This window comes from Salvia hispanica, chromosome 2, assembly GCF_023119035.1.
Source record: "Salvia hispanica cultivar TCC Black 2014 chromosome 2, UniMelb_Shisp_WGS_1.0, whole genome shotgun sequence".
Classification (NCBI taxonomy): domain Eukaryota; kingdom Viridiplantae; phylum Streptophyta; class Magnoliopsida; order Lamiales; family Lamiaceae; genus Salvia; species Salvia hispanica.
Window position 1 is genome coordinate 3,987,002 of NC_062966.1, and position 23,280 is coordinate 4,010,281.

Genomic DNA, 23,280 nt, shown 5'->3' on the forward strand with positions numbered 1-23,280 from the left:
AAATCACCAAGGCACAAAGGGGGGGCTCGATTTTTCCTCTTCAAAATAAGGAAATAATTGGGTCTTGGATTAAATTAAATCCGGAAAAATAGAATTCTCTCTCCAAAAGTCCAAGGGTTCGAAATTCTCAACAATTAGGTGGCTAGTATTTATGGAAATTTTTCTCTAATATTCTCACTCACCCTTAGACAAATAATTCACCACATAATCTCATAATTCAATAAATCACATGCCACATCACTTAGTCAACAAATTTGACTTTTCAAACTTCCCGGTCAAAGAAACTCATGCAATAAATTTACTCATCGAATAATTCACATCTTCCACGTCATCAATAATTAATTCTAGGGCTCTAAAATTAGGGTTCTAAATTCTGAGATGTTACAACCAGTCGCTACTTTTATCTCTTCAGCTCTTTCTTTTGGCCTTTTCCAACCACCTCTAACATACTAGTCCAAATCCAGCCTTGAGAAGAAACATAATGTAATAAAACAACCAAATGAAGATGAAGGGGAGCTCCAAGAAGCTAAGCAAGATCGTGGGAAAGTGGATACGAAGAGGCCATTTCGTGGTCTACTCAAAAGACAACACCCCATTTCTTGTGCTGTTGCGTTATCTAAACCACCCCATTTTTAGAGTATTGATGTAGATGGTGGAGGAGGAGTATGGCCTCACTATTCATGGCCCGTTGCAGATTCCTTGCGATAAGGAATTCGTCACCTCCATTCTTTCAATGCTCGGGAAAAATACCAACAACAATGTAGATAAGGCGGTCCTCTCCCTTTCGAGTTTCCATGCAAACTACAGTTTTTTATAGTTGAGGTATCATTTTATCTTGATTTTGTCAACATTGAAATGAGAAATAGAGAATGTAAAGTAACTATGTAAGCAATGTTTTAGTTGATTTTTACTTTTTTATGAGGAGAAGAAGACAATTAGATGCAAGGGAAACACGCAGTTACAACCTATTGAATTATGTTATATATAGTGTGAAATATTACATTATTGATGCAACAAACCAAGCTACATAAAAACTTGAAATCCAATTGATACATTATATTTTAGAGACAGCAAGCTTGATTAGATCCTTTCTGAGTATCTTGCCCGAGGGATTCTTCGGGACAGAAGCCACGAACGCCACTCTTCGAATTCTCTTATATGGAGCCACCTAGTGTAGATAAAAACTTAATACAGAGAGACTTAAAAACAATTGATATAATGATTTGTGTATGCAGTTTGAATTACCTGTTGAGTAATGAAATCCATCACTTGGCTCTCTGTCACCGCGCTTCCCTTTTTCCTCACCACATACGCCATTGGAATTTGTCCGGCATCCTTATCTGGGAACCTAATGCAGACCAATCATCGAAACAATCTTGTTCAGAAAAAATCACTAACGTTGTACATAAAAATGTCGAAATCAATAACACTTACGGTATCACAGCAGCATCATCTATTTCTGGATGAGTGAGCAGCAAAGCCTCCAGTTCTGCAGGAGGAACCTGAAAGAAATCACGCAAATACAAGTTAGTTTTCGACTTTTTTTAATCTGAGCGTTTGAAACGGATATATTTGTTCCAATTAAGTACCTGATAGCCCTTGTACTTGATGAGCTCCTTTAATCTGTCTACAACAAAAATGAAGCCATCTTCATCAATGTAGCAAAGATCTCCGGTTCTCAACCACCCTTGTGAATCTAGAGTAGAAGCTGTCGCCTCTTCGTTGCTGAAGTAACCTGTCGCAAAATCATAACCAACCAGCATTAGAATAGATCCATCATTTTTTTTCGAATGTACTTGGCCTGGCCTAGGCCGTAAGCATACATGCCAAATAAAATTAAATTCAAATTGAAATTGTGTTTAAAGATTAAACCGCAATGGTCAAGGAAAAGAAAAAATGAATAGTATTATAGCCGCATATATGGATAGTATTATAGTAATGAAGACACGACGATAATGTTCACCAAACCTCTTTTATTCATTCACACTACGTTGAAAAGTATTTTAGCACGTGTTTTCATTTCAATATTGAAACTGAATTCAGAATATAAGATGGATAAAAAGAAACAAAGATGGTTGTTGCAATGCAGTTTAGTCGAAGTTATTAAATACCACTGCTCCCTAAAATAGACATGTGAAATGACACGGATTTTAATTCACGATTGGTAAAGTAAAGGAGAGATTAAAAGAAAAAGTGATTGAAGTATTAACAGTGGAGAATGAGATTCATCTTGTTAGGAGAAAAAAATTTGTTTAAATAGAATTTGTCTATTTTTAAGGGACATCCCCAAATGATAAATGTGATATATTTTTAAGGGATGGACGAATATATTTGTTCAATTTAATATCTAGTGCATCGTAATGTGTCAACATAGTGTTTCCCTTTATATAGAAATAAAATAATGCTGTTAACCAAATTATTCAGCTCAAGAAATGTACATTCTTCAACTACCCAAGTTAAAATGCCCCATAATTGATAGTGTCAATATATAAACAGTATAATATATGTACAGTTGACATTTTTAATATTAGCGTTTACTATAACTCCATATTTCCTTTAGAATCCCACACTATATACTCCGGGTCCTCCTACTACTGTATTAAGTGGAGTTAATAATTTAGGCCTTCATGTAGATTAATGGGTAATCATCATTTAAAAATGAAATTACTCCCTTTGTATTAACAATAATTACTCCCTCCATAACTTACTTTTTTTTTTTTTTTTTCGTCTCAACCAAGATGAATCACTACTTATTTAGGAATAACTAAAAATATTAAATTACTTCTTATGTTCCATAAATATAGGTACGCTTTCCTTTTCTGTCCGCTTCATAAAAAAAGTCCATTTCTATTTATTGAAAGTTTTCGCAACTCATTCCTTATGTAAATCAGTTTATTTACAATTTATATCACTAGGACCATCTATTAAACTGATAATAATGTGGGTCTCACATACACTAACACTATTTTAACTATTATTATCTTCCTCACTCATACTTTTTACCAATTACGCATTAATTCTCGTGTCATCCCAAATGTCCCTATTTTTATTGGACGGAGGGAATACTTTTTTACTCTATTACTACCTCCGTCCCCCAAATTTTGACACAGTTTACCATTTCGGACCGTCCCTGAAAATTTGACACACTTCACTTTTACCATTTTTTATAGTGGACCACATATTCCACTAACTCATTTTTACTCACATTTTATTATAAAATTAATACTTTAAAAGTAGGACTCACATCCCACCAACCTTTTCAACTCACTTTCCATTACATTTCTTAAAATCCGTGCCGGGTCAAAGTGTGTTAAAATTTGGAGGACGGAGGTAGTACTTTATTATCCTCTACTACTTTTAAACAACTAACAATTTTTTCTCTCTTACTTTATTCTTCTTTCCTATTTAAAAATAGGGGTAACTGCTTTTAAAGTCACCAACTTTCCATGAATTCCGGTTTTTCCCACGAACTTTAAAAAGTTCGTGTAATGTCACGAACTTTATTGTCGGTTGCCATTTTCCCATGTCAGGTTTTCCGATCTGATTCAAACTGTTTGTTTCCTATTAAGACAATGTCCAAATTCTTTTTTCTTACTATCGTTATCTTCGTTTTTGAAATAGCTTCGCGTGGGTACCTGGTACGCCTCAATCGGAACTCGGATGAAGAAGTTATGGCCATTATGATGGTACAAGGTCGCACAAAGGTCGCAACCTTCATCAAATGGCCATAACTTCTTCATCTGAATTTCGATTGAGGCATACAAGGTACCCACGCGAAGCTATTTCAAAGACGAAGACAACGATGGTAAGAAAAAAGAATTTGGATATTGTCTTAATAGGAAACGAACAGTTTGATCAGACCGGAAAACTTGACATGGGAAAATAGCAACCGACAATAAAGTTCATGACATTACATGAACTTTTTAAAGTTCGTGGAAAAAACCGAAATTCATGGAAAGTTGGTGACTTTAAAAGCAGTTACCCCTTAAAAATATCCAACTACTTTTTCTCTCTCGTACCTTTTTCATTTTTCCAACTTTAAAATACCCAATAATTTTTTTCTCTCTCTCAATTGTTTAAAATAAGAGTACGTAAAATTTCATGTCGTCCTTGAAGGGGCTCATAACAAAGAAAATAATATTTCTAATCCTAAACTAGTGATATTGTACAAATTATGTCTTGCATCCATGTTTCTATAAGCTAGCACTGTCATCTTTCTATTTTCTATCAATTAAAATTTACCCTTAATTTGTTATTCACATTCCATCTTTCTATTTTCGTCAATTAAAAGTTACCCCCAATTTATTATTCAAATTCTATAATTCTCTTTCCTACTTTATTTATATTTTCCCTCTATACCTTATTCATTTTAACCATTTTTCTTACTTCCTCAATTCCATAATGGTAGATTCATTTTTCTTTTTTTTTTAAGTTTCATATTAGAGTCATTTTATTTTTTAGTAAAAAATATTAAGTAATTTTTACATTTATTATTTTATCTTTTTTTAATATCAGTGTCCGAATAGAAATAACTTCAAATAAAAACTGTACAATTGAATTAATTTATAGTAACAAGGAATATTATAAAAAACAGCTGTATAAGTTAAAGTCCACAGACTGACTATACCCATAGTAAGTAGTAGTTGATGTGCCACTAACATATAGACTATTGGATTATTATGTCGTTTTTGTTAAGTGTAATTGTTATCAATATCTAATTAATAAACATATAAACAAAAATATGGATAAACATACCTTTCATAATAGAGGGACCCCTGAGCCAAAGCTCGCCGGTGCAATTAACCGGCAATGCCTTCCCACTCTCCGGCTCCACAATCCTCGCCTCCATGCTCGGCGACAGCAACCCCGCCGTTCCGTATCTCTGGCTCTCCTCCTCCGAGTCCGTCGACGCTCCGATCCCCGTCGATTCCGTCAGTCCGTACCCCTGCAGCACCGCTACGCCAGGGTACTTCTCCGCGAAACCCTCAATTACCTCCTTACTCAGCGGCGCGCCGCCCGAGAGCACCGCGCGGAGGCTGCTCAGATCGTACTTCCGCTTCACGCCGTCGGCGTGGTTCACCAGCGCCACGAGGATCGGCGGCACCAGCGGGAGATACGTCGCCGAGAATTTCTGGATCGCTATCAGCATCTCATCCATCTCGAATTTGGAGAGGATCACCACCGTAGATCCGGATGCGATTAGACCGGTGGCGAATGCTACTAATCCGTAGATGTGAAACATCGGCACCGTGCAGATGAAGATCTCCTTCCCTTCCTCCAATTTGAACCGATTCACCACCGTCTGCACCATCGCGATTAGGTTTTTATGAGAGGAGACCACGCCTTTGCTCGCGCCGGTCGTTCCGGAGGAGTAGAGCAGCGTCGCCGCGTCGTCCTGGTCGACTCGCTCCCTGACTCGGATCTGACTCGGTTCTCGCTTCATCATATCCTCAATCGTTGAAATAATTTTGAAATTGGATCCAGAAATCGGATCTCCGGAGCCTAAGAGGACGATTGGGAGATTACTGCAATCGGCGAGTTTGGGGAGGAGCTGAGGGATGGTGAAGGCGAGCGAGGGTTTGGAATCGGAGATCTGTTTGGCGATCTCGCGGGCGGTGTTGAGGGGATTGGTGGTGGTGATGACGGCGCCGAGGGACATGACGGCGAGGCAGACGATGGGGAAGTAGATGGAGTTGGGGGTGAGGAGGAGGATGACGTGGCCCTTGCGGATGCCGAAGTCGGAGGAGAGGGAGGAGGCGACGGCGTCCACGGCGCGCCACAGATCGGAGAAGGAGAGGCGGCGGCCGGTGGCGGCGTCGATGAAGGCGACGTGGCCGTGGTGGGAGCGGGAGGAGATGAAGGTGGTGACGTCGAGGGAGGGGTTGGCAGGTAAAGGGATTGGGTTGCGCTTGCTGTAGAAGGTGGAGTTGGATGTGCAGAATCCGCTGCGGGGATCAGTGTTTGATGAATCCGCCATTGTTAAATTAAAGTTGGAAGATTCAAAGCTAAGTGTGAGTTGAATTGTTAGTGGGAGTGGTAAAGTGGAATGTGTTCATTTGATGCCACAAATAATTTATAGTAGAAGCTGTTCAGATTATTTCGACTATTTTATTTTAATTTTATATGAGGTCTAATAAGGTGGTCGTCATTGACGCGGGAAACGTTGTGCTCGTGCTCAATAACATATTTTACAAATGATTTTTTTTATTTATTATAGAGGCTACTTTAATTTAATACGCCGGTCATTTTTCTATAAAATTGTAAAGAAAAGTTAAGTGAAAAAAAATAGTAAAAGCCGGATCCTTGACTTAATTAATCTCACATCCTTGCGATGCATAACTCTATTAAATCCTAAAAATTAAAAATTACATCATTAAATTCATAAAATTAAAAAAATTCACTACTCGTGTTCGAATTTCGCCCAAATATTTTTGATTAGGTCTTCTTGTAGCTCAATGTGGGTTCTGGCATCGCGCATTGTGTGTCTTGTTTCGATCGTCTCGTCTACCGTCGTATGCACACCTCAGCGTGGGGGAGACCTCGCGGTTGAGCTTTCCGGCTTCATCCTCGTCATAAAAGTTAGCCGCTCTCAGTCCTTCGTCGGCTATAATTATGTTGTGCAAGATAATACACGTGTACATGATGTCAGCGATATTCTTAACGTACCACAACCGAGAGGGGCCTTCACAATGTGGTATGCATTTTCGTTAACGATGAAGTCGATCACCGGTGCTACACCATTCAAAACATCATTGAAGAGTGGTGAAGAATTGAGCACGTTCAAGTCGTTGTTGGATCCGCCAACACCGCAATATGCATGTCAAATCCATAGGCGGTAGTCGGCGACCGCTTCAAGGATAAGCGTTGAGCCGCCGCCTTTGTGGCCGCTTAAGTGTTGCCCCCTCCAAGCATTCGGGCAATTCTTGCACTTTTAATGCATGCAGTCAATGCTGCCAAGCATACCGGGAAAACCGTGGACTGTTTCGTGAAGATGAAGCAACCGTTTACAATCTTCGGTGGTGGGTGCCTGAAGAAATTCCTCACCGAAAGAAGAACGAACGCCGTCACAAAAAATTTTGAGGCATAGGATTCCAGTTGACTAACCCATGCAAATACTCGTTGAAGTGGTCAGCCGTTTGCCCAGTAGCAAGTTGTCGGAGGGCACAAGTACACTTCTGCAACGCCGAGAGACTTTTCCCATCGGTTGCGTCTCTACGTGATTGAAAGTATTCAACACGGGCGGACAATGTGTTGACAATACGCATAAACAACCATTTTGACATGCGAAAACGGCGCCGAAAGTAATCTTTCGGAAACCGCGGCTGGTAGGAAAAATAGTCGGCAACGAGCCTTTCGTGGACTCCTTACCAGTCACGAGGGATGTAGTGACGATTTGATCTAGTTGGTCCAAGAGAAGGGGCGGGGGTAGTGGCGGCTTCATAGGCGGCGCGATATTGTTCATAGTATTCTTGTTCTTCGCGCTCCGCTTCCGCAATGATATCGGTGAAATTCATTTTTGAACTTTTAGAGAGGGTTTGAGTGAGAGAGAAAGATATAGATCAGTTGTACGAAAAAATGTGAAAATGGATGATGAATGTGTGTATTTATAGATGATTTTGGGATTAAAATTTTTTTTAAAAAAAATCAAAAAAATTTCAAAAAAATAATAATAAAACGGATATATTTTTGGGAATCCAATTTTTTTTTTAATTTTTGGTATTATTTTCGAATTTTAAAAAAACAATAGAAAATCCAACGGCTAATCCGTTGGCGAATAGAAACGCGCCACGTCGCCTGCTCAGCGACACGGATGTGCTCGATGCATTGAGCAGCGTCGTGCCGCGCCAGCAGCACGGACGTCGTCCGTCCTAGAGAGAACCGATGTGGATGCTCTAAGAGTAAATATAGACAATAGGGAAAACAAATACATACTCCCTCCGTCCCATAAAAGTTGAGTCACTTTCCTCTTTGAGTTGTCCCAAGAAAGTTGATACATTTCCATTTTGGGTAAAAATTAGGGATTTTAAACACCTTAATTAATGATCCCTTATTACAATTAAAATCTAATTAGTCTTAACAATTTTCAGATAAAAAAAAAAAAAAAAAATTTCACCCACCCCAACTAGCAAATTCATTCCATCCGTCCCTCTCTCTCTCTCATCTCAACAACTCTCTCTCTATTTTGAAAAACCCTAGCCTAGATTCACAATTAACTTCTTCTCTTCGCCGACCCTTCCTTCTCTTCCTGTAACGCCCCGTCTTTCGAACCCTAATTTTTGTGACGTGGAAATTTTTGCATTAAATGCTTTTAATGCTATGATATGTGGAATTAAATGATAAGTGATTTATTGCAATATTCTATGTGACCTAATTGCGATTTTGAGTTGAGATTGAGTTGAATGGTCAACTTGTTGAATATGTGACGTGGCTATTGAATAGTCAATATTGTGGAAAATATGACGTGGCCGTGGAATGGTCAAAGTCGTTTGAAAATGTGAAGTGGAGGTGAATTTCGAAAATGTGGATATTTTGATGTGGGAGGAAATAATATTTGTGGTGAATTATTATCCTAAGGGATGAGTGAGAATTTAATAGGAGCATTATTTAAGTATGTGGAATTTTCGACCCTCTCCTATTTATTGAAGAAGAAATCCTATTTTTCTTGGATTTAATTATTGCTTGGGATAATTATCCAAATTAAATCCAAAGTCCGATTATTCCTATTTAATTGATGAAAATTTCGAAACCTATGTTTGGTCTAGAGGGATTTTCGAAAATCCCCTTATTATGGGAGAAGGGATTATTTTATTATATTATTTGATCCCTTGTTTATTCTCTTCCATAATTAAATTCAAATATCCTAGCATATCTTGCCAAATCTAAGAAGATCTTACCATATCCTAATTAAATTAGGATTTATATTAAATTCCTTGTAGGAATTTAATATCACGCCACTTTTGGCTATTACTTGGGGAGTATTTTATTTATTATATTCTTGCTCCGTGATATTTTATTCTACTCCGTAAAATATTCAAATTAAATCATATGCTATTAAATAAGCATGAATTTCGAATTCCCTAATATTTCTCTCCAAATTGTCGGCCTCTACAACCAACAAATCTCTCCCAAATCTTTATTTATTTAATTATTGGAGTATATCTTGCACTCTATAAATAAGAGGAGAGAAATCAAAACCCTAGCACTACAGAAACCGCCCCCCACTCCCAAAAATCTCGACATCTCTCTTTCTCCCACTCTCTCAAATTTTTCTTCTACTTTCTCCATTAATTCTTCATCTTTTGGAGAAGAATTGAAGCTGCAATTCAAGAATTCATTGAAGAATCAAGATTCTACTTGTTTCTACCGTTTGTTTTTGCAAGAAAAGGTACTTCTATTATTAATCTTTTCTTCCTCTACCGATTAATCGGTGTTTCTGAGTCCACATGCATTTAGAACGAGTGAAGGGGAAATTAATCGGTGAATTTGGATGCATGGATGTGAGTGTGTGTGTGTGGCCGAGAGTGTGTGTGTGTGTGTGCATGCCTCGGTAGGCGTGCACATGTGTGTGGTGTGTGTGCGTGTGTTGTGTGTAGAAAAGCACTCATGCGTGACACGATTTGATGATAAATCTGGAATTGTTGTGTGAATAAAAACGATATGATAATCGTACTTTGATTTTGATTGTTGATTTTGAAAATAATCGAAGGGAAAAGGGAAACGTGAGATCATGCATAATTTTAATCCATGATTTGAGACTTATTTGAAAAATATGAACTAAAGGTGATAGTTCGCGTTCCCGGTGGGATATCAAGAAGAAGTGCATTTTTGTTGAACTCGAAGGAAATCGAGGTGGGCTTTATTCTAAACTCTCTTCTATGTGCAAATTTATGATGTTGGAGAAATAAGGGTGGATTGAACTGTTATGCCATGCCTATAAATTATTTTGGATATTGTGATTGCCTGATGCCTAGATTGTGAGTACGCTCCATTAGGCTACAGCGGCTATAAAAACGAATTCGGGTCTGAGTAGGGCCGCAAACCCTATCAGGCTAGTGTACACGGTGGGATCGGGAGCCGTCCTTGCTAGTCGGCCGATCTCGTGGGCGAATAGTGTGGCCACACTTTCGTCGCACTATGAAATGATGATTGATGAGAAAATGGGAGGTATTATTTGACTGGCCAGTCCATGATATATTTTTGTGATACTCGATGCTTATCTTTAAATAAATGCAAAACCTCGAGTTCACTATGGTAAGGGTGGCATAACTATAAAATGTTTTGGCATGAGTCCACTGAGTATGTTTAAAATACTCAGCCCTGCATGTGTTTTCCCTATGTGCAGGTTGAGCGGCGATGGGCGGTCGGTGGTGTTGAGAAGATTGATTCGAATAAAATGGATGTTTGAAACTATAAGTGTAGTCGTGTCTTCATACATGGCTCCGCTTTCTCTTGATATGCTTCCGCTGAATATTTTTGGAAAACTTATTATTTTTGGTTATGGTGAACTTAATTCTTTGTTTTGGAATGAGGGGAATTATTGCGTTTTGTTGGAATTATGCTAAACCTTTGACTTTTGAGCCTAATCTATTAAGTCTTGATTCTCGTAAGTTAGCCGTTGACTTATTGCCTTGATCTTCATTAATTGCTAGGGTAAATCTCTTTAATTGAAACCCTAGTCTCTGTTCTTGTTGTTTTTAAGTTCGCCTAAGTAGCAGTCGCTTATTTATTATACCCTAGAAATGCCGGGCTGTTACAACTTACGATGATTCAGCCAACGAAGAGAGAGAGCGCAGATCAGAGAGCATAAGCATGGATGATTCTTACTTCGATGAACTCCCTCCTCACCCATGGCCTATGGAAGGTGAAAGTTGGGATAGGGCAGTAGCAGAGGCTGAGGAACATGTTAGGTTTGGTATACTGAAAAGCATGTTTCGAGCAAGTTTCGCTCGAATAGAATCTTGCTTGTATACGTAAAACTCTATAATCCACTTTTAACCCGATTCAATATTATTCGAGCAGTTTCGCACGAATAGAATCAGTATATTATTACATTGTGTTTGCTTGTGCATTTATAAGATGTTTTATAAACATTTAAATGTATAAGAAGCAAACAAAGTCTAAGTCTTTTGCTTAGTAGACCGGTTGTGGGCGTCGTCCACTTTAAGGTAACACAGTCGGTTCTATGCAATGCTTTGCAAAAGAAAAAGAAGAATTTCACAACCCAGATAGGCTTAGACTACCTATCGTGAAAGGTTCAATGTCAGTCCGATTATTTCTAAGCCTTTCCGAAATAAGATGACGTTGGTGTGGTATAGCACCGAATGGATCTAACAGCAAAGACGTGTCTTTATGCTATCTACTGAAAGACTAGGTCTTGATAAATAACTATTCCTTAATCTACATACGTTAGCATTGAGTATACGGTATTGATTATGCACTACTTTGACTTATCAAATGGTGCGGGTTTTTCGCAACCCAATAATCCCGATATATTGGGTAGTGGTGAATAATATCTAGCGGTGCTATGATTGCTATTATGTTGAATCGTGCGCGAGGTGAGTCTCGTTTGATAATGTCCTCAAGAGGAGCTCGAACAAGGTTTTATTATTCGGAAAACTGGCCACTTGGAGTTTTATTACTCTATGAATAATAAATAAGTGTTTCTTGCTAAGTCCACTCTTGGAATTAATAAGATGTTAATTAATTAAGTCCACATAGCAGACATTAATTAATTAATGGACATTTATATCTTAAGCGCGGGAAATAAATAATATAAATAATGGAAACCCGGATTACTTGTAATTTCGGATTTGGATGGGGAGAGTTCAATATTACTTCTGTAGTGGCTGCTCGTAATATTCCAATATAAGCTTGTATTAAATTGTGGGTTCAATTTAATTAGTAAAAAGCTAATTGGGCGAGCCCATATCCAAAACCTTCCATAGATCCCTGTCTGGGCCCAAAAGGAACTTAATATAAATAGGAGAATAAAGGAGACAGAATCATCACAATTTTTATTCTCAAAATTTTCGAAAATTTCGAACTCTCCAGCTGTGGAGGATTTCGAATTCTTCACCTATTCCCAAAAGGATTTCTTCTGTCTTCTTTATTCGAGTCCTAGTATTTTGATAAGATCAGCCCACCCTGATATCGAGATACAGTTCGGGAACCAGAGAGAAGATCCGTGGTCTAGTATCGAAGATCATCATCGTGGAGAAGGCGCGCAAGCAATCGACGATTCTTTGGAGAATCAAATCGGTAACTCTAAACCGTAGAATTCATGTTTAGGATTTACTTTCTTTAAGCATGAATTATTTGCGTTCTAGCATGCAATTATTTGTTTAACATGTGAATTGATTAATCGCATAATCGGTCAAATAGATCCGTATCTGATTTATTTGTTTTGTACAAGTCTTCCGCAGTGCAAGGGGCACCAAACCCCAGCAGAACATTGTGCAGCTTTGTTTGGTAGTGACTATACAAGATACCATCAAGGAAATCCACCATCTAACGAGTCTTGACAATCTTCCTTGGTGAGGTAGATTTTTCATTAATTTGTTGTTGTGGTGTGTTGAAGAATTAATAAGAGTGTGCATATATAAAATGCGTATATAGAAAGAGATATAGAATGCATACATTACCTTATTTATTATGCATTGCTTAGTGACCTCTTTGGTGATTGCTTAGTGACCTCTTTGGTGATGCTTGCAATAGGCTTAGTCTCTAAAGTACCTGCACATCTGTGTTTGCTGTGTCTTTTTGCTGGAACTTGTTCCGTGAATGGGAAAATGCCTATTTTCCCATCAAATAGAACCTCTCCATTGTCTGAAAACAGTGGTCTGGTAACAGCGCACATAAACATGATCTTCGAGATGTAATTTTTTTTTCTACAAGTGCGCTGTGGTTCATCCTCTTCCGGTGCCAAATAGTATCGTTGGGATCCTTTAGTGATGTAGAACCACTTCTCGTCTATGTAGACAGTATTGTGCATGTTCCTAAACAAGATCTTGTTTAACATTCTGTCAAGTTCTATAGCTTCTAGTGTAAGTGTCAATCTTAAAAGCTTGTTTGGGGCTGTTAAGTCAGGACGTATTGCTGAAGTATGTGACCTAATCAGCCCAGCGCCCACTCACCTCCATACTGTCGATTTACTGCATCCTAATCCAATCGCTAAACTTCTAATGTTGGATTTTTTCGAATAATGCAGACTTTTCATCAAGGTTATATCAAAGTGAATTCTTTTTGCATGTGTGGTCTTCTTCCTATTCACTAATTGTATTGCTTTACCTTTGTCTTGTTGTTGTTTTGCAGCATTCCAATATCTTGAGATAGTTTGTCTTGACATACCGAACTTTTGCTGAGCTTCCTTGATGGTGCCACGAGGGGGTTTTCCGTTCACGCACTTTTCGAGGATGAATTGGACGACCAAGTTCTTCGTTTATGTGGAATACTCCGTGTGACCCATTCTGCAAATTCTGTAATGAAGTGAGGAATGTTGAAATGAACTTGCAGAAATGAAGTTGTGAAGATATATATTGAAGTCTGTGAAAAACTTATTGAAGTATGTGAAAAAATTGTAGGCGCCATATTTCTGAATTTTTGTTTTCTCCGTTGGCGGCAGTTTAAATTTTTGAAATGCTATGTTAAATGTATTCGCAGGTTACATACAGTAATGAATGAAATGTTTGTTTATTCTATTCAAGGAAATGTTTGTTTATTCTGTTCAATAAATAGTTTGTTTATTTGGGAATTTTGTTTTGAATTCCAGGACACGTATATAAACTGGACTGAATTAGGAGTATAAAATTAAATTAAAATATTTTTGAAATTATAAAGTGAAATTCAATTCATAAACTAATTAAAATAAAAACAAATTTAGATTTGAATTTCATATAGAAATAAAAAGTACTCCTACTACTCCACTTCAGAATAATACTCCCTCCGTCCCAATAAATATGAAACATTTGGTTTCCGGCACAGGATTTTATGCAAGTGTTGTTTTGTGAGTTAATGAAGAGAGAGTAAAGTAAGAGAGAGGAAAAAGTAGAGACAGTGATGTTTCCATTTTAGGAAACGTTTCATTTTTAGCGGGACAACCCAAAAAGGAAAACGTTGCATTTCTAATGGGACAGAGGGAATATTAAAATATTATTACTAGTCAAATCACTTCATTCACTATCCACTTAATTAGCAACCCACTTAAAACACTAATCTCTTCTTTCTTAACCTCCGTGCCCAAAAGTTGTATGGGACGGAGGGAGTACAAGTTAAAATAATACTCCATCCGTCCCATTAAATATGAAATATTTGTATTTTAATATTATATAGCGTTGTTTTGTGATTTAAATAAAAAAATAAAAGTAAAAAAGGGAAAAATAGAATCGATGTTATTTCCATTTATAAAAATATTTTATTTTCAATTGGATAATTGAAAAGAAAATATTCTTTTTTAATGGAACATAGATTGTAGTAAAATGTATGTATGTAATCATAGGTTTAGTTCTACAAAAGAAACATGCCGCTCTTCTTCTCATTGACTCATTTTCAACAAATTCTGCATTTTTACTATACAAAAATTCTCCTTCATGTCAATAATCAATTCACAATATTTATAATTTCTCTATTTATTTACTCTTTTCATTCGCTATTAAATGTCTAATTTTTTCTTTTTTCATCTATTCGCAAATAAAAACTTCATTTCACTTTTACTATATTTGGTCAATAGACTCACGTGCCACTAACTCACTTCACTCATATTTTATTACTATAAAATTAATATATAAAAGTTTTGCTAGCTTCTAAAATGCAAAGAAAATTTGGATTCTAATAACATTTTCTATATTTTTATAATGACATTCATATCAATTTTTAGAAAAAATTTCCTTTTGTTAAAAAAATTATAGGAGTACTAATTATTTTTAGAAAAACCTTTCCACTTCCCTTTTTCCTAATTCATTTACAAAAATAAATAAAATATTTCTATATTTCAAATTTTGTTCGAAAATCATAAGGACAGTCATATTATTTTCTCCAAAATTTCCTTTTTTAAATATGTGTGAATATAGATATTAAAAATTTCATTTCAAATTGGCTATTATGATAATTGTAATTTTTTTTCAAATATTAAATGCATGTCTTGTGGTTATTTTCTTACGAGTTTCAGTTTCATGGTAAAGAATATTGTCAAAAAATTCCATTTGTTTATTTTTTTGAAGGGCAAAACTGACAAAGGGTTAATTATTTTGTTTTTAAATTTTAATATCAGAATAGATTTATATTGAACTGACAAACCAAGCATGATAATGTTTAGGAAAAAGTCTTTAGAAGTTAATTTAAATGTAATTAAGTTACTAATCTAATCAAAATGTCGTTGCCCTTAAGTTTTACGAAAGCATTTAATAATGAATCAAAATGATTTTTAGGATCAGCAGCAATCATACTTAGTAGGTTTCATGTGAGAGAGAATTTTAGGAGGTTTTGTTTTGTGTGTTAAATGGAGAGAGAAAATATAATTTTTATATTCATGTGAGAGAGAACTTTTTTCCAAAAAAGAAAATGTAATATCTTTTGTGAGACAAACTAAAAAGGAAAGTGTGACATTTTTTGTGGGACGGAGGGAGTACTTAGTAGTGTGTAGATCAACCATATGTGTAGATTTAAAAAGTTTTTTCAAATAAATATATGAAATAAATTATAAACTTTTGTGATATTGAAAATTTAGATAAAACTAATAGAGATCGATATATATTCAATCATTGACCCATATAAGTAGGCCTGTCAAAATGGATATCGGGTATTGGATACCCGATATCCGAACCCGAAAAAATCGGATAATTGGATACCCAAAATCCAATTTTTTGGGTATCGGATTGGGATCGGATAGTAAGAATTTTGGGTTATCGGGTATCGGGTTACCCGATCGGATATCAGGTATACCCGAATTATCCGATTTTTTAAAAAAATTAAAAAATTATGTTTTTATTATAAATAAATATAATTAATTTCTTAACTACATTTTAATTAATACTTAATAGTTTAATTAATACTTAATAGTTAGCTTATAAGATATGTAATTTAATTTTTTTAATTACATTTTAATTTCATTGAGATATAATATTTTGAATTTTGAATCTTTGATGATGTTATTTTTAGATTTAGATTCTTATGAATGATTGAATTGTGATGTTTATAAGGGATGAATGTTTAAACTTATGAATTTTGATGGTTATTGACTTATTGTGGATGGATGAAAGATGTTAATATGTACTCCCTCCGTCCCATAAATGTTGAGTCGTATTCCTTTTTAGTCCGTCCCAACAAAATTGAGTCATTTCCTTTTTTAACTAAAGAAAAAACATCTAATCACTCTTACTTTATTTCATCATTTACTTTACTCTCTCTTATCTTTCCTACTTTTTTCATCTCTCCTATTTATTTAATATAAATTCTTAATCTCCGTGCCCAAAAGTTTTGTCTCAACTTTTATGGGACGAAGGGAGTAGTACGTATAACTTATGAATTTTGTATTGTTCAAAGTTTGTAGTTATTTTCTTTTAAATTAGAACTACTACAAGAATTTGTATTTCTAAAAATTTATAGTTATTTTCTCTTGAATACTACTTCAATATTGTACTCCCTTCATCCCAGATAATTCGATCCAGTATTCCATTTCGGGCCGTCCCACATAATTTGTCTCACTTCACTTTTACCATTTTTGGTAGTGGACCTCATATTCCACTAACTCATTCCTACTCACATTTTATTATAAAACTAATACTTTAAAAGTAGGACCCACATCCCACCAACTTTTTCAACTCACTTTCTATTAGATTTCTTAAAACCTGTGCCCGGTCAAAGTGTCCCGAATTATCCTAGACGGAGGGAGTATTAAATTTGAATTAAATAATATTAAATAAATTCTAAAAGTTTGTAGTTAATTTCCAAAAATAAAAAATTAAAAAATTAAAATCACAATCGGGACTGGATACCCGAGTCGGGTATCCGGGTACCCGAAATCAAATTCGGGTCGGGTATCGGGTATTGGATTTTAGGAAATTCGGAATCGGGTACCCGAAAATTTCGAATCGGATATCTGCGAGTACCCAATTTAACAGACCTACATGTAAGAATAAACTATGTTGTAAAACTTGTTGCACCATACAATTATGCTAAATAAAACATTACTTAAGCCCAATTAAAATGATGTAAAATATAATCATCGATTAAGATTCAGTTTAGTTTAAATCCGGGTCATAAATTCAGGCTCAGTTTTGGGCTTTCTAAATAATTGGTACGTGTTTAAGCCCGTTTTGTGAAGTTATAGATTTGGGCTGAAAATCTATTATAGAGCCCAGTAAGGTTATGGGCCTAAAAGGCGATCTATGTAAAAAAATTATCTAAATAGAAAAATATAAAATACTACTTATCCATCCCAAAAAATATAAAGAAAAGTGGATTAAATAATTTAGGGGATGTGTGTCTCCCTGTAGTAGTTTTATAATAAAATGTGAGTGGAATAAATTGATGAAATGTGGACCTACTTATCATTTATGATAAAAATAAAATAAGACTCTTATCGTGGGACGGATGAAAATGACAAAACATAATTCTTATTGTGAGACTTGGGGAGTTTGTATTTTTCCACCGTTTATGACTTTATGGTATAAATAATCTTCCATCGTTTCATTGAATTTTTATACAAGTTCATAAAATAATTTTTTACTCCGTACTTTTTTTGTTTTCATAAAATCAATGAAACTTCACATGTTAGTGAGTTTTAAATCTGGAAACTGGTGAAAACTGAAAATCATAATTTCGATGACTAGACTTTTCAGAGATTCATATTCTTTATTTTTGCCGGCACCAATTTTACTCTATCAACGCGAATATTTTATATTCTTTAGTCACACACAACTAAGAAAAGACGTAACTTAATGCACCATGATGTTTGAACTATAGCAACACAAGAGTGGGTTGATATTTAGAAAGTAGTGTTAGCCCACGCGCTATGCGCGACACAAAATATTTTTGCTCTATTAATTAGACATTGTAAATAAACTAAATAAAATATAAAATAATATCATTACATAAGATTAAAAAATAAAAAAATATGGTACAATATGTTAAATAATTATACATATAAAATTAAATAAATTCTAAACTAAACCAACATAAAATATTTGTAATTACGACACTTATAGGTTTGTACAGTGAAGAAAATATCATCGTTACAACAAAGATACTCCAATACTAAAATACTATCGATTGGTATAAAATATTTAATACACAACTAAAAAGTATAATGGGCACAATGATATCATCATTAAAAGATAAAATGATGTATAAATTTAAAAAACACACACATATAAATATTAGAACAATAAAACAATAGTTCGTAAGACATGAAAAACTTAGTATATGTGAACAACCTTAATTGTACAACAATAAGAATAGCAAAATAGAACAAATATAAAATAAAACACAAATTGCACTATCCCGCTTACTCTTTCCCAGCCTTATTTTCCACCTTAATCTCCAAATTAATGATTTATTCATATGCGCGAAACTGACTGTAGATCGTTAAGGAATGTGAATTCGAAGATGTTAACAAATTTTTATTTTTGGCGACAATTTGTGACAGAGTGAGGAGAGAAATTGAAGAAATGAAATAGAATCTTACCATTAATACATATTTATAGATATAAAGTATTGGGCAATAATTATAAATGTAGCGGTTACTAATTAATAATTTGCATGATTACACCTCATTTTTAATTAGTATTTAAGTTTATGGAATAAGACGTTTTATTCTTATATATTAAAAGTTCATGGCATTTAATTGGTTGACCTTTCAATATAATAACTCTAAAATTTATATGTTCATTAATCATTTACTACCTCTGTCCCTGAAAATTTGATACATATTACCATTTCGGTCCGTCCCTGAAAATTTGATACACTTCACTTTTACTATTTTTGGTAGTGGACCTCATATTCCACTAACTCATTCCTACTCACATTTTATTATAAAACTAATACTTTAAAAGTAGGACCCACATCCCACCAACTTTTTCAACTCACTTTCCATTACATTTCTTAAAACCCGTGTCGGGTCAAAGTGTAGCAAATTTTGGGGGACGGAGGTAGTATAATTTTTGATTATAATGTATGACTACATTCAAGATGAAACGGCAGTATATGAGTTTAAAATTGTATTTACAATTAATCATTATCAATTAATATTGGAATGGCCATGGGAAGGAATTAATTATTTGATAAATATTTAATTTGATCCCATTATTTATAAATATTCAAGAATGAGGATAAAACTTATAAATATTTCAAAAGAAGGCCAAAACTCGCCTTTTATATACGTATAGATTAGACATGTGGGCTGAACAATAGGCCATCAATTTGTGGATGTATTTTCTGAGTGTTGGACACCATGCCCATCTCCCTCTAGATATATAAATTGTGCCGCTCTTCCAAGATTGGCTGCAGCCTCTGCCAAATCATCCGTCAACGGCCAACCGGCCACCATGGTCGTGTTCATCTCCTTCCACGCCTCCCTTAACAAAAACCTCACGTGCTCTTGCGCTTCTTCTTTGAAACATTTTTCTCCTTCATGTAGCACTGGATTGCTTTTGGCACGTCGCTCCTCTTTAGCTCAAACTAGGTTAAAAAAAGAGCAATCAGAGAAATTACAAAATGCATCTTATATACTCTTTTTGTCCCTTAAAAATTGGATTATTTACCATTTTTGCCGCATTATTATATGTGAGTCTTGTTCTATTAAATTAGTCTTTTTAAACACCAAAATTTGTCTCTATTTATTGCTTTACGCACAAAACAAAACTTATTAATCTACTTGACCAAAACTAAAGAGTTAGGTACCTGTGTAGTCCCAAGATCATCAGCAAGCCTTAAAATCATTCCTGAGAGGTTAAGTATGTTATGATATTCATACAAGCTCTCGGTGACCCTTTTTTCGGTGCTCGAGTTTGGTAATGTGAAATGAAGCTGGGATATTATCGTTGAGATATTCTTCTAAGCTTGGTGTATATCCACTGTAATACCATTGAGCCTCCTTAAAAAATCCTTCAACCAAGCTTAACCACTGCCGAAAAATATATAAATAAATTGAAATAATTTTAATTTATTTTACGAGTAAAATTTAATGCAGAGGGGAACAAGAAGATACCGATTTTTATAGATATAGTATAGAGATGAAATGCTGATCTATAAGAATATCATATGCCAACCGTGATACAAAGTTGTATAGTGCCAAATAACAAACTTGGATGTAATAAGGAAGTTGGCTAACTGATTCAATGTGCCATCTGAAATTTAATCTTAAATCATATTTCCAATTCTACTAAGATTATAGTATTAGTTAGGCAGTGGGCATGATCAATTGCACACTTTTCTTAAATTGTTAACTTACTAACTCATCAACGCAGTATCTAAAAAATGTCAACACCATGATATTAGTATGTCAATACAAATTTAATTGATACACTTATGTCTTTGTGATAACTTTTAATAATAGATGTAAACATAGAGACATAAGTACGTCAATTAAATTTGTATTGACACACTATTATCATCGCATTGATATTTTTAATATACTGCATTGATGAGTTGACAAGTTAGCAATTAAAAAGGAGTTAACATTATAACGCACTTCAGGTAGGCAGATAACATATATACTCACCTCCAGATTGTGTCAGTAAATAGTTGCAATTCATCTAATGTGCCATACACATCATAAACATCCTCAATAATTGTGACAAAAGAAATTATAATGGCTGCTATTTTTCTCTGATATTCATATTGATGAGGCTCAAACAATGCAACTGCCCAAAAGTAGCATTCCACAATCCTATCCCTAACAAATGGGAGCTTTTCAGCTAGGCATGAATTACTCCACCACCTAATTAATTAAAAACATTTTAAGAGATTCAATTCGTGCATAAATAATTCTATATGCCTGGACAAACATTTCTTAATTTCATACCTTGAGACATCTTTGAGTTCTTCTTGATATGTTGTTTTCTTAATATTAAAGTCGAGTTTCGCAAGCTCGGAGATGAGTGGATTCATGTCTGGCCTTCTCACGTAAGCATCTAAGAACCATCTTGCATCAAGTGCTTGACTCCTCCAGTGAAGAGGAAGATCCAAAGAATGGCGAATCCACGATAACATATTATCGTCGATTTCCTCACTAACACCTTTGTCAAGATTTTTCTGCAGACATTTTGTGGAACTGTCTTGCTAGCTCCAATGTGTCTTCACCTTCTGTCAAAAGGAATGATGCTTCGTAAAGTTGTAACATTCCTTTCGTATTGCGAGCAAGGCTTTCCTTGAAATCACAACCCTTCTCGTTCTTGAAACGATTAAATACTTCTACAATTGTGATACAAGAAGATTAGCAATCAAAGAAATAAAACATGTCAATTACATGTCTTATTTAGTACTACCTTGGGAAACATTAAAACCACGTTGTCCGAGGAGTCTGAATCCAAGAGCTGTGAAATACATATCACTTTCATTGTAAGGGAAACATTTGGCCTCATCATCATATATACTCCCTCCGTTCCATAGTAATGAAGGCATTTCTTCTCGACACGGAGATTAAGAAAAATTTTGTTAGTTGAGTTAAGTAAAGGGAGAATAAATTGGAGAATGAATTGAAAAAAGTAAGAGAGAGTAAAGTAGATGTGGAAAAATGTGTTGACTTTTACTAAAAAGGGAAATGACTCTATTACTATGGAACATACAAAAATGACAAAATGACTCTATTACTATGGAACGAAGGGAGTACAATTTTAACATCTTCTTTATATCATCTTGGAAAAAATAAGACAATCCCAAATATTTCAAGTCATCAATCAACTCCAACCGTTGGACATGCTTCATTTTTTCCTTTAGCAACATCTTCACTTGAAAAATCAGCTCTTCTCTCCTTTTCAAATGCTTTTCCCCCTATGGAAATACATATACATAATAGTGACGGAATGTAATCAAATGCAAACTCTAAATATTGTACAAACTCCAAACTATGATCGGACCAGTTAGAAATGTCAACAGATGACAAAATAGTAGCAACAAAAAATGTCACACAGTGTCAAAGGTTGATGTTGTGTTGATAATGTGTTAACATTTTCTGTTGCTACTATTTTTTCATCTGTTGATATTTTTTAACGGTCCAGATCATAGTTTGGAGATTGTATAATATATGAATTTCCAATTTATCACTATCCTAATATTGACAATGAATGAATATAATTTGCAACTGAATTAGTATATTTAGCGAAGATGAATGATACCTTATATAAAGTATTAACAGACTGAATATAACTGAAATCCCAAAGAGAAGGCTGGTAGTTTCCACAACGTCGGGTTTGATCAGAATCTACCTCTATCGAGCAAGAAACTCGGATGCGAGGGGCTGGTGCAGTACGAGAGAAATGTAACGCATTTGAACGTCTCGTCCTCTCTAAGTCGGGGAGGATCATTAACGGTATGCTAATGCTAGACATAATTTATGATGCTCTAGTTGAATTGGTCTTCAAATTGTAATGTTTATGCTTTGTGATCTCTATCGAACTCTATTTATTGAAATCTTCTTGCAAAGTAAATTCATGTGCTACTTAAAGTTTGTATCCTAGCAGCAATTAAATATATGATGCAGTTAGTATTTTTTTTAAGATACTACTACTGATTTTGGCTACAATAATTGAATTCAGAGTTGTAACTAAGTAATCAATTTTGAAGTATAACAAATCAAATTTTGTAGTAGTAGGTAACATCTAGGGAACTAAATGTATTATTATATGGTTAAGTGCAAATCAATCAAACAATATAATTGTAAGTTCGGTTGGATGTTGGTTGTTGGTTGTCGATTGAATAGTTACTTCTAAGAAACTATATCCGCATCTAATAGCGTTTGCGTGAGAAATTGGTGAATAGGGTACCTTCGTCCCACAGTAAGTGTCACATTTTGCCATTTCAGTCACATTAAGAGTTACATTTCACTTTTACCATAAATGATAAGTAGACCCTGCATTCCACCAACTAATTCTATTCACATTTTATTATAAAACTAATATATATAAGTGAGACTCATAATCCACTAACTTATTTAACTCACTTTTTTCATATGTCTTAAAACTCGTAATCACACTAAATGTGACACTTAATGTGGGACGGAGGTAGTATTATGTTAGGATATATATGTATTAGTTTGATTTATTAGAAGATGTAGATTATTTTAGTAAC

At 34.9% G+C, this 23,280-nt stretch overlaps 1 protein-coding gene and 1 pseudogene across 1 annotated transcript; both read right to left on the reverse strand.

The window, feature by feature from the left end:
• Positions 1-958: 958 nt before the first annotated feature.
• LOC125205445 (probable CoA ligase CCL5) lies at positions 959-6,047 on the reverse strand. Its single transcript, XM_048104377.1, has 5 exons — positions 4,756-6,047; positions 1,590-1,735; positions 1,435-1,502; positions 1,246-1,348; positions 959-1,168 (listed from the first exon to the last, which is right to left on the reverse strand). The coding sequence occupies exons 1-5, from the start codon at positions 5,975-5,977 to the stop codon at positions 1,055-1,057; spliced, it is 1,653 nt and encodes a 550-aa protein (XP_047960334.1). The 5' UTR covers positions 5,978-6,047; the 3' UTR covers positions 959-1,054.
• A 13,333-nt stretch (positions 6,048-19,380) lies between these two features.
• Positions 19,381-22,541, reverse strand: LOC125205634 (annotated as a pseudogene).
• Between the last annotated feature and the right edge of the window lie 739 nt (positions 22,542-23,280).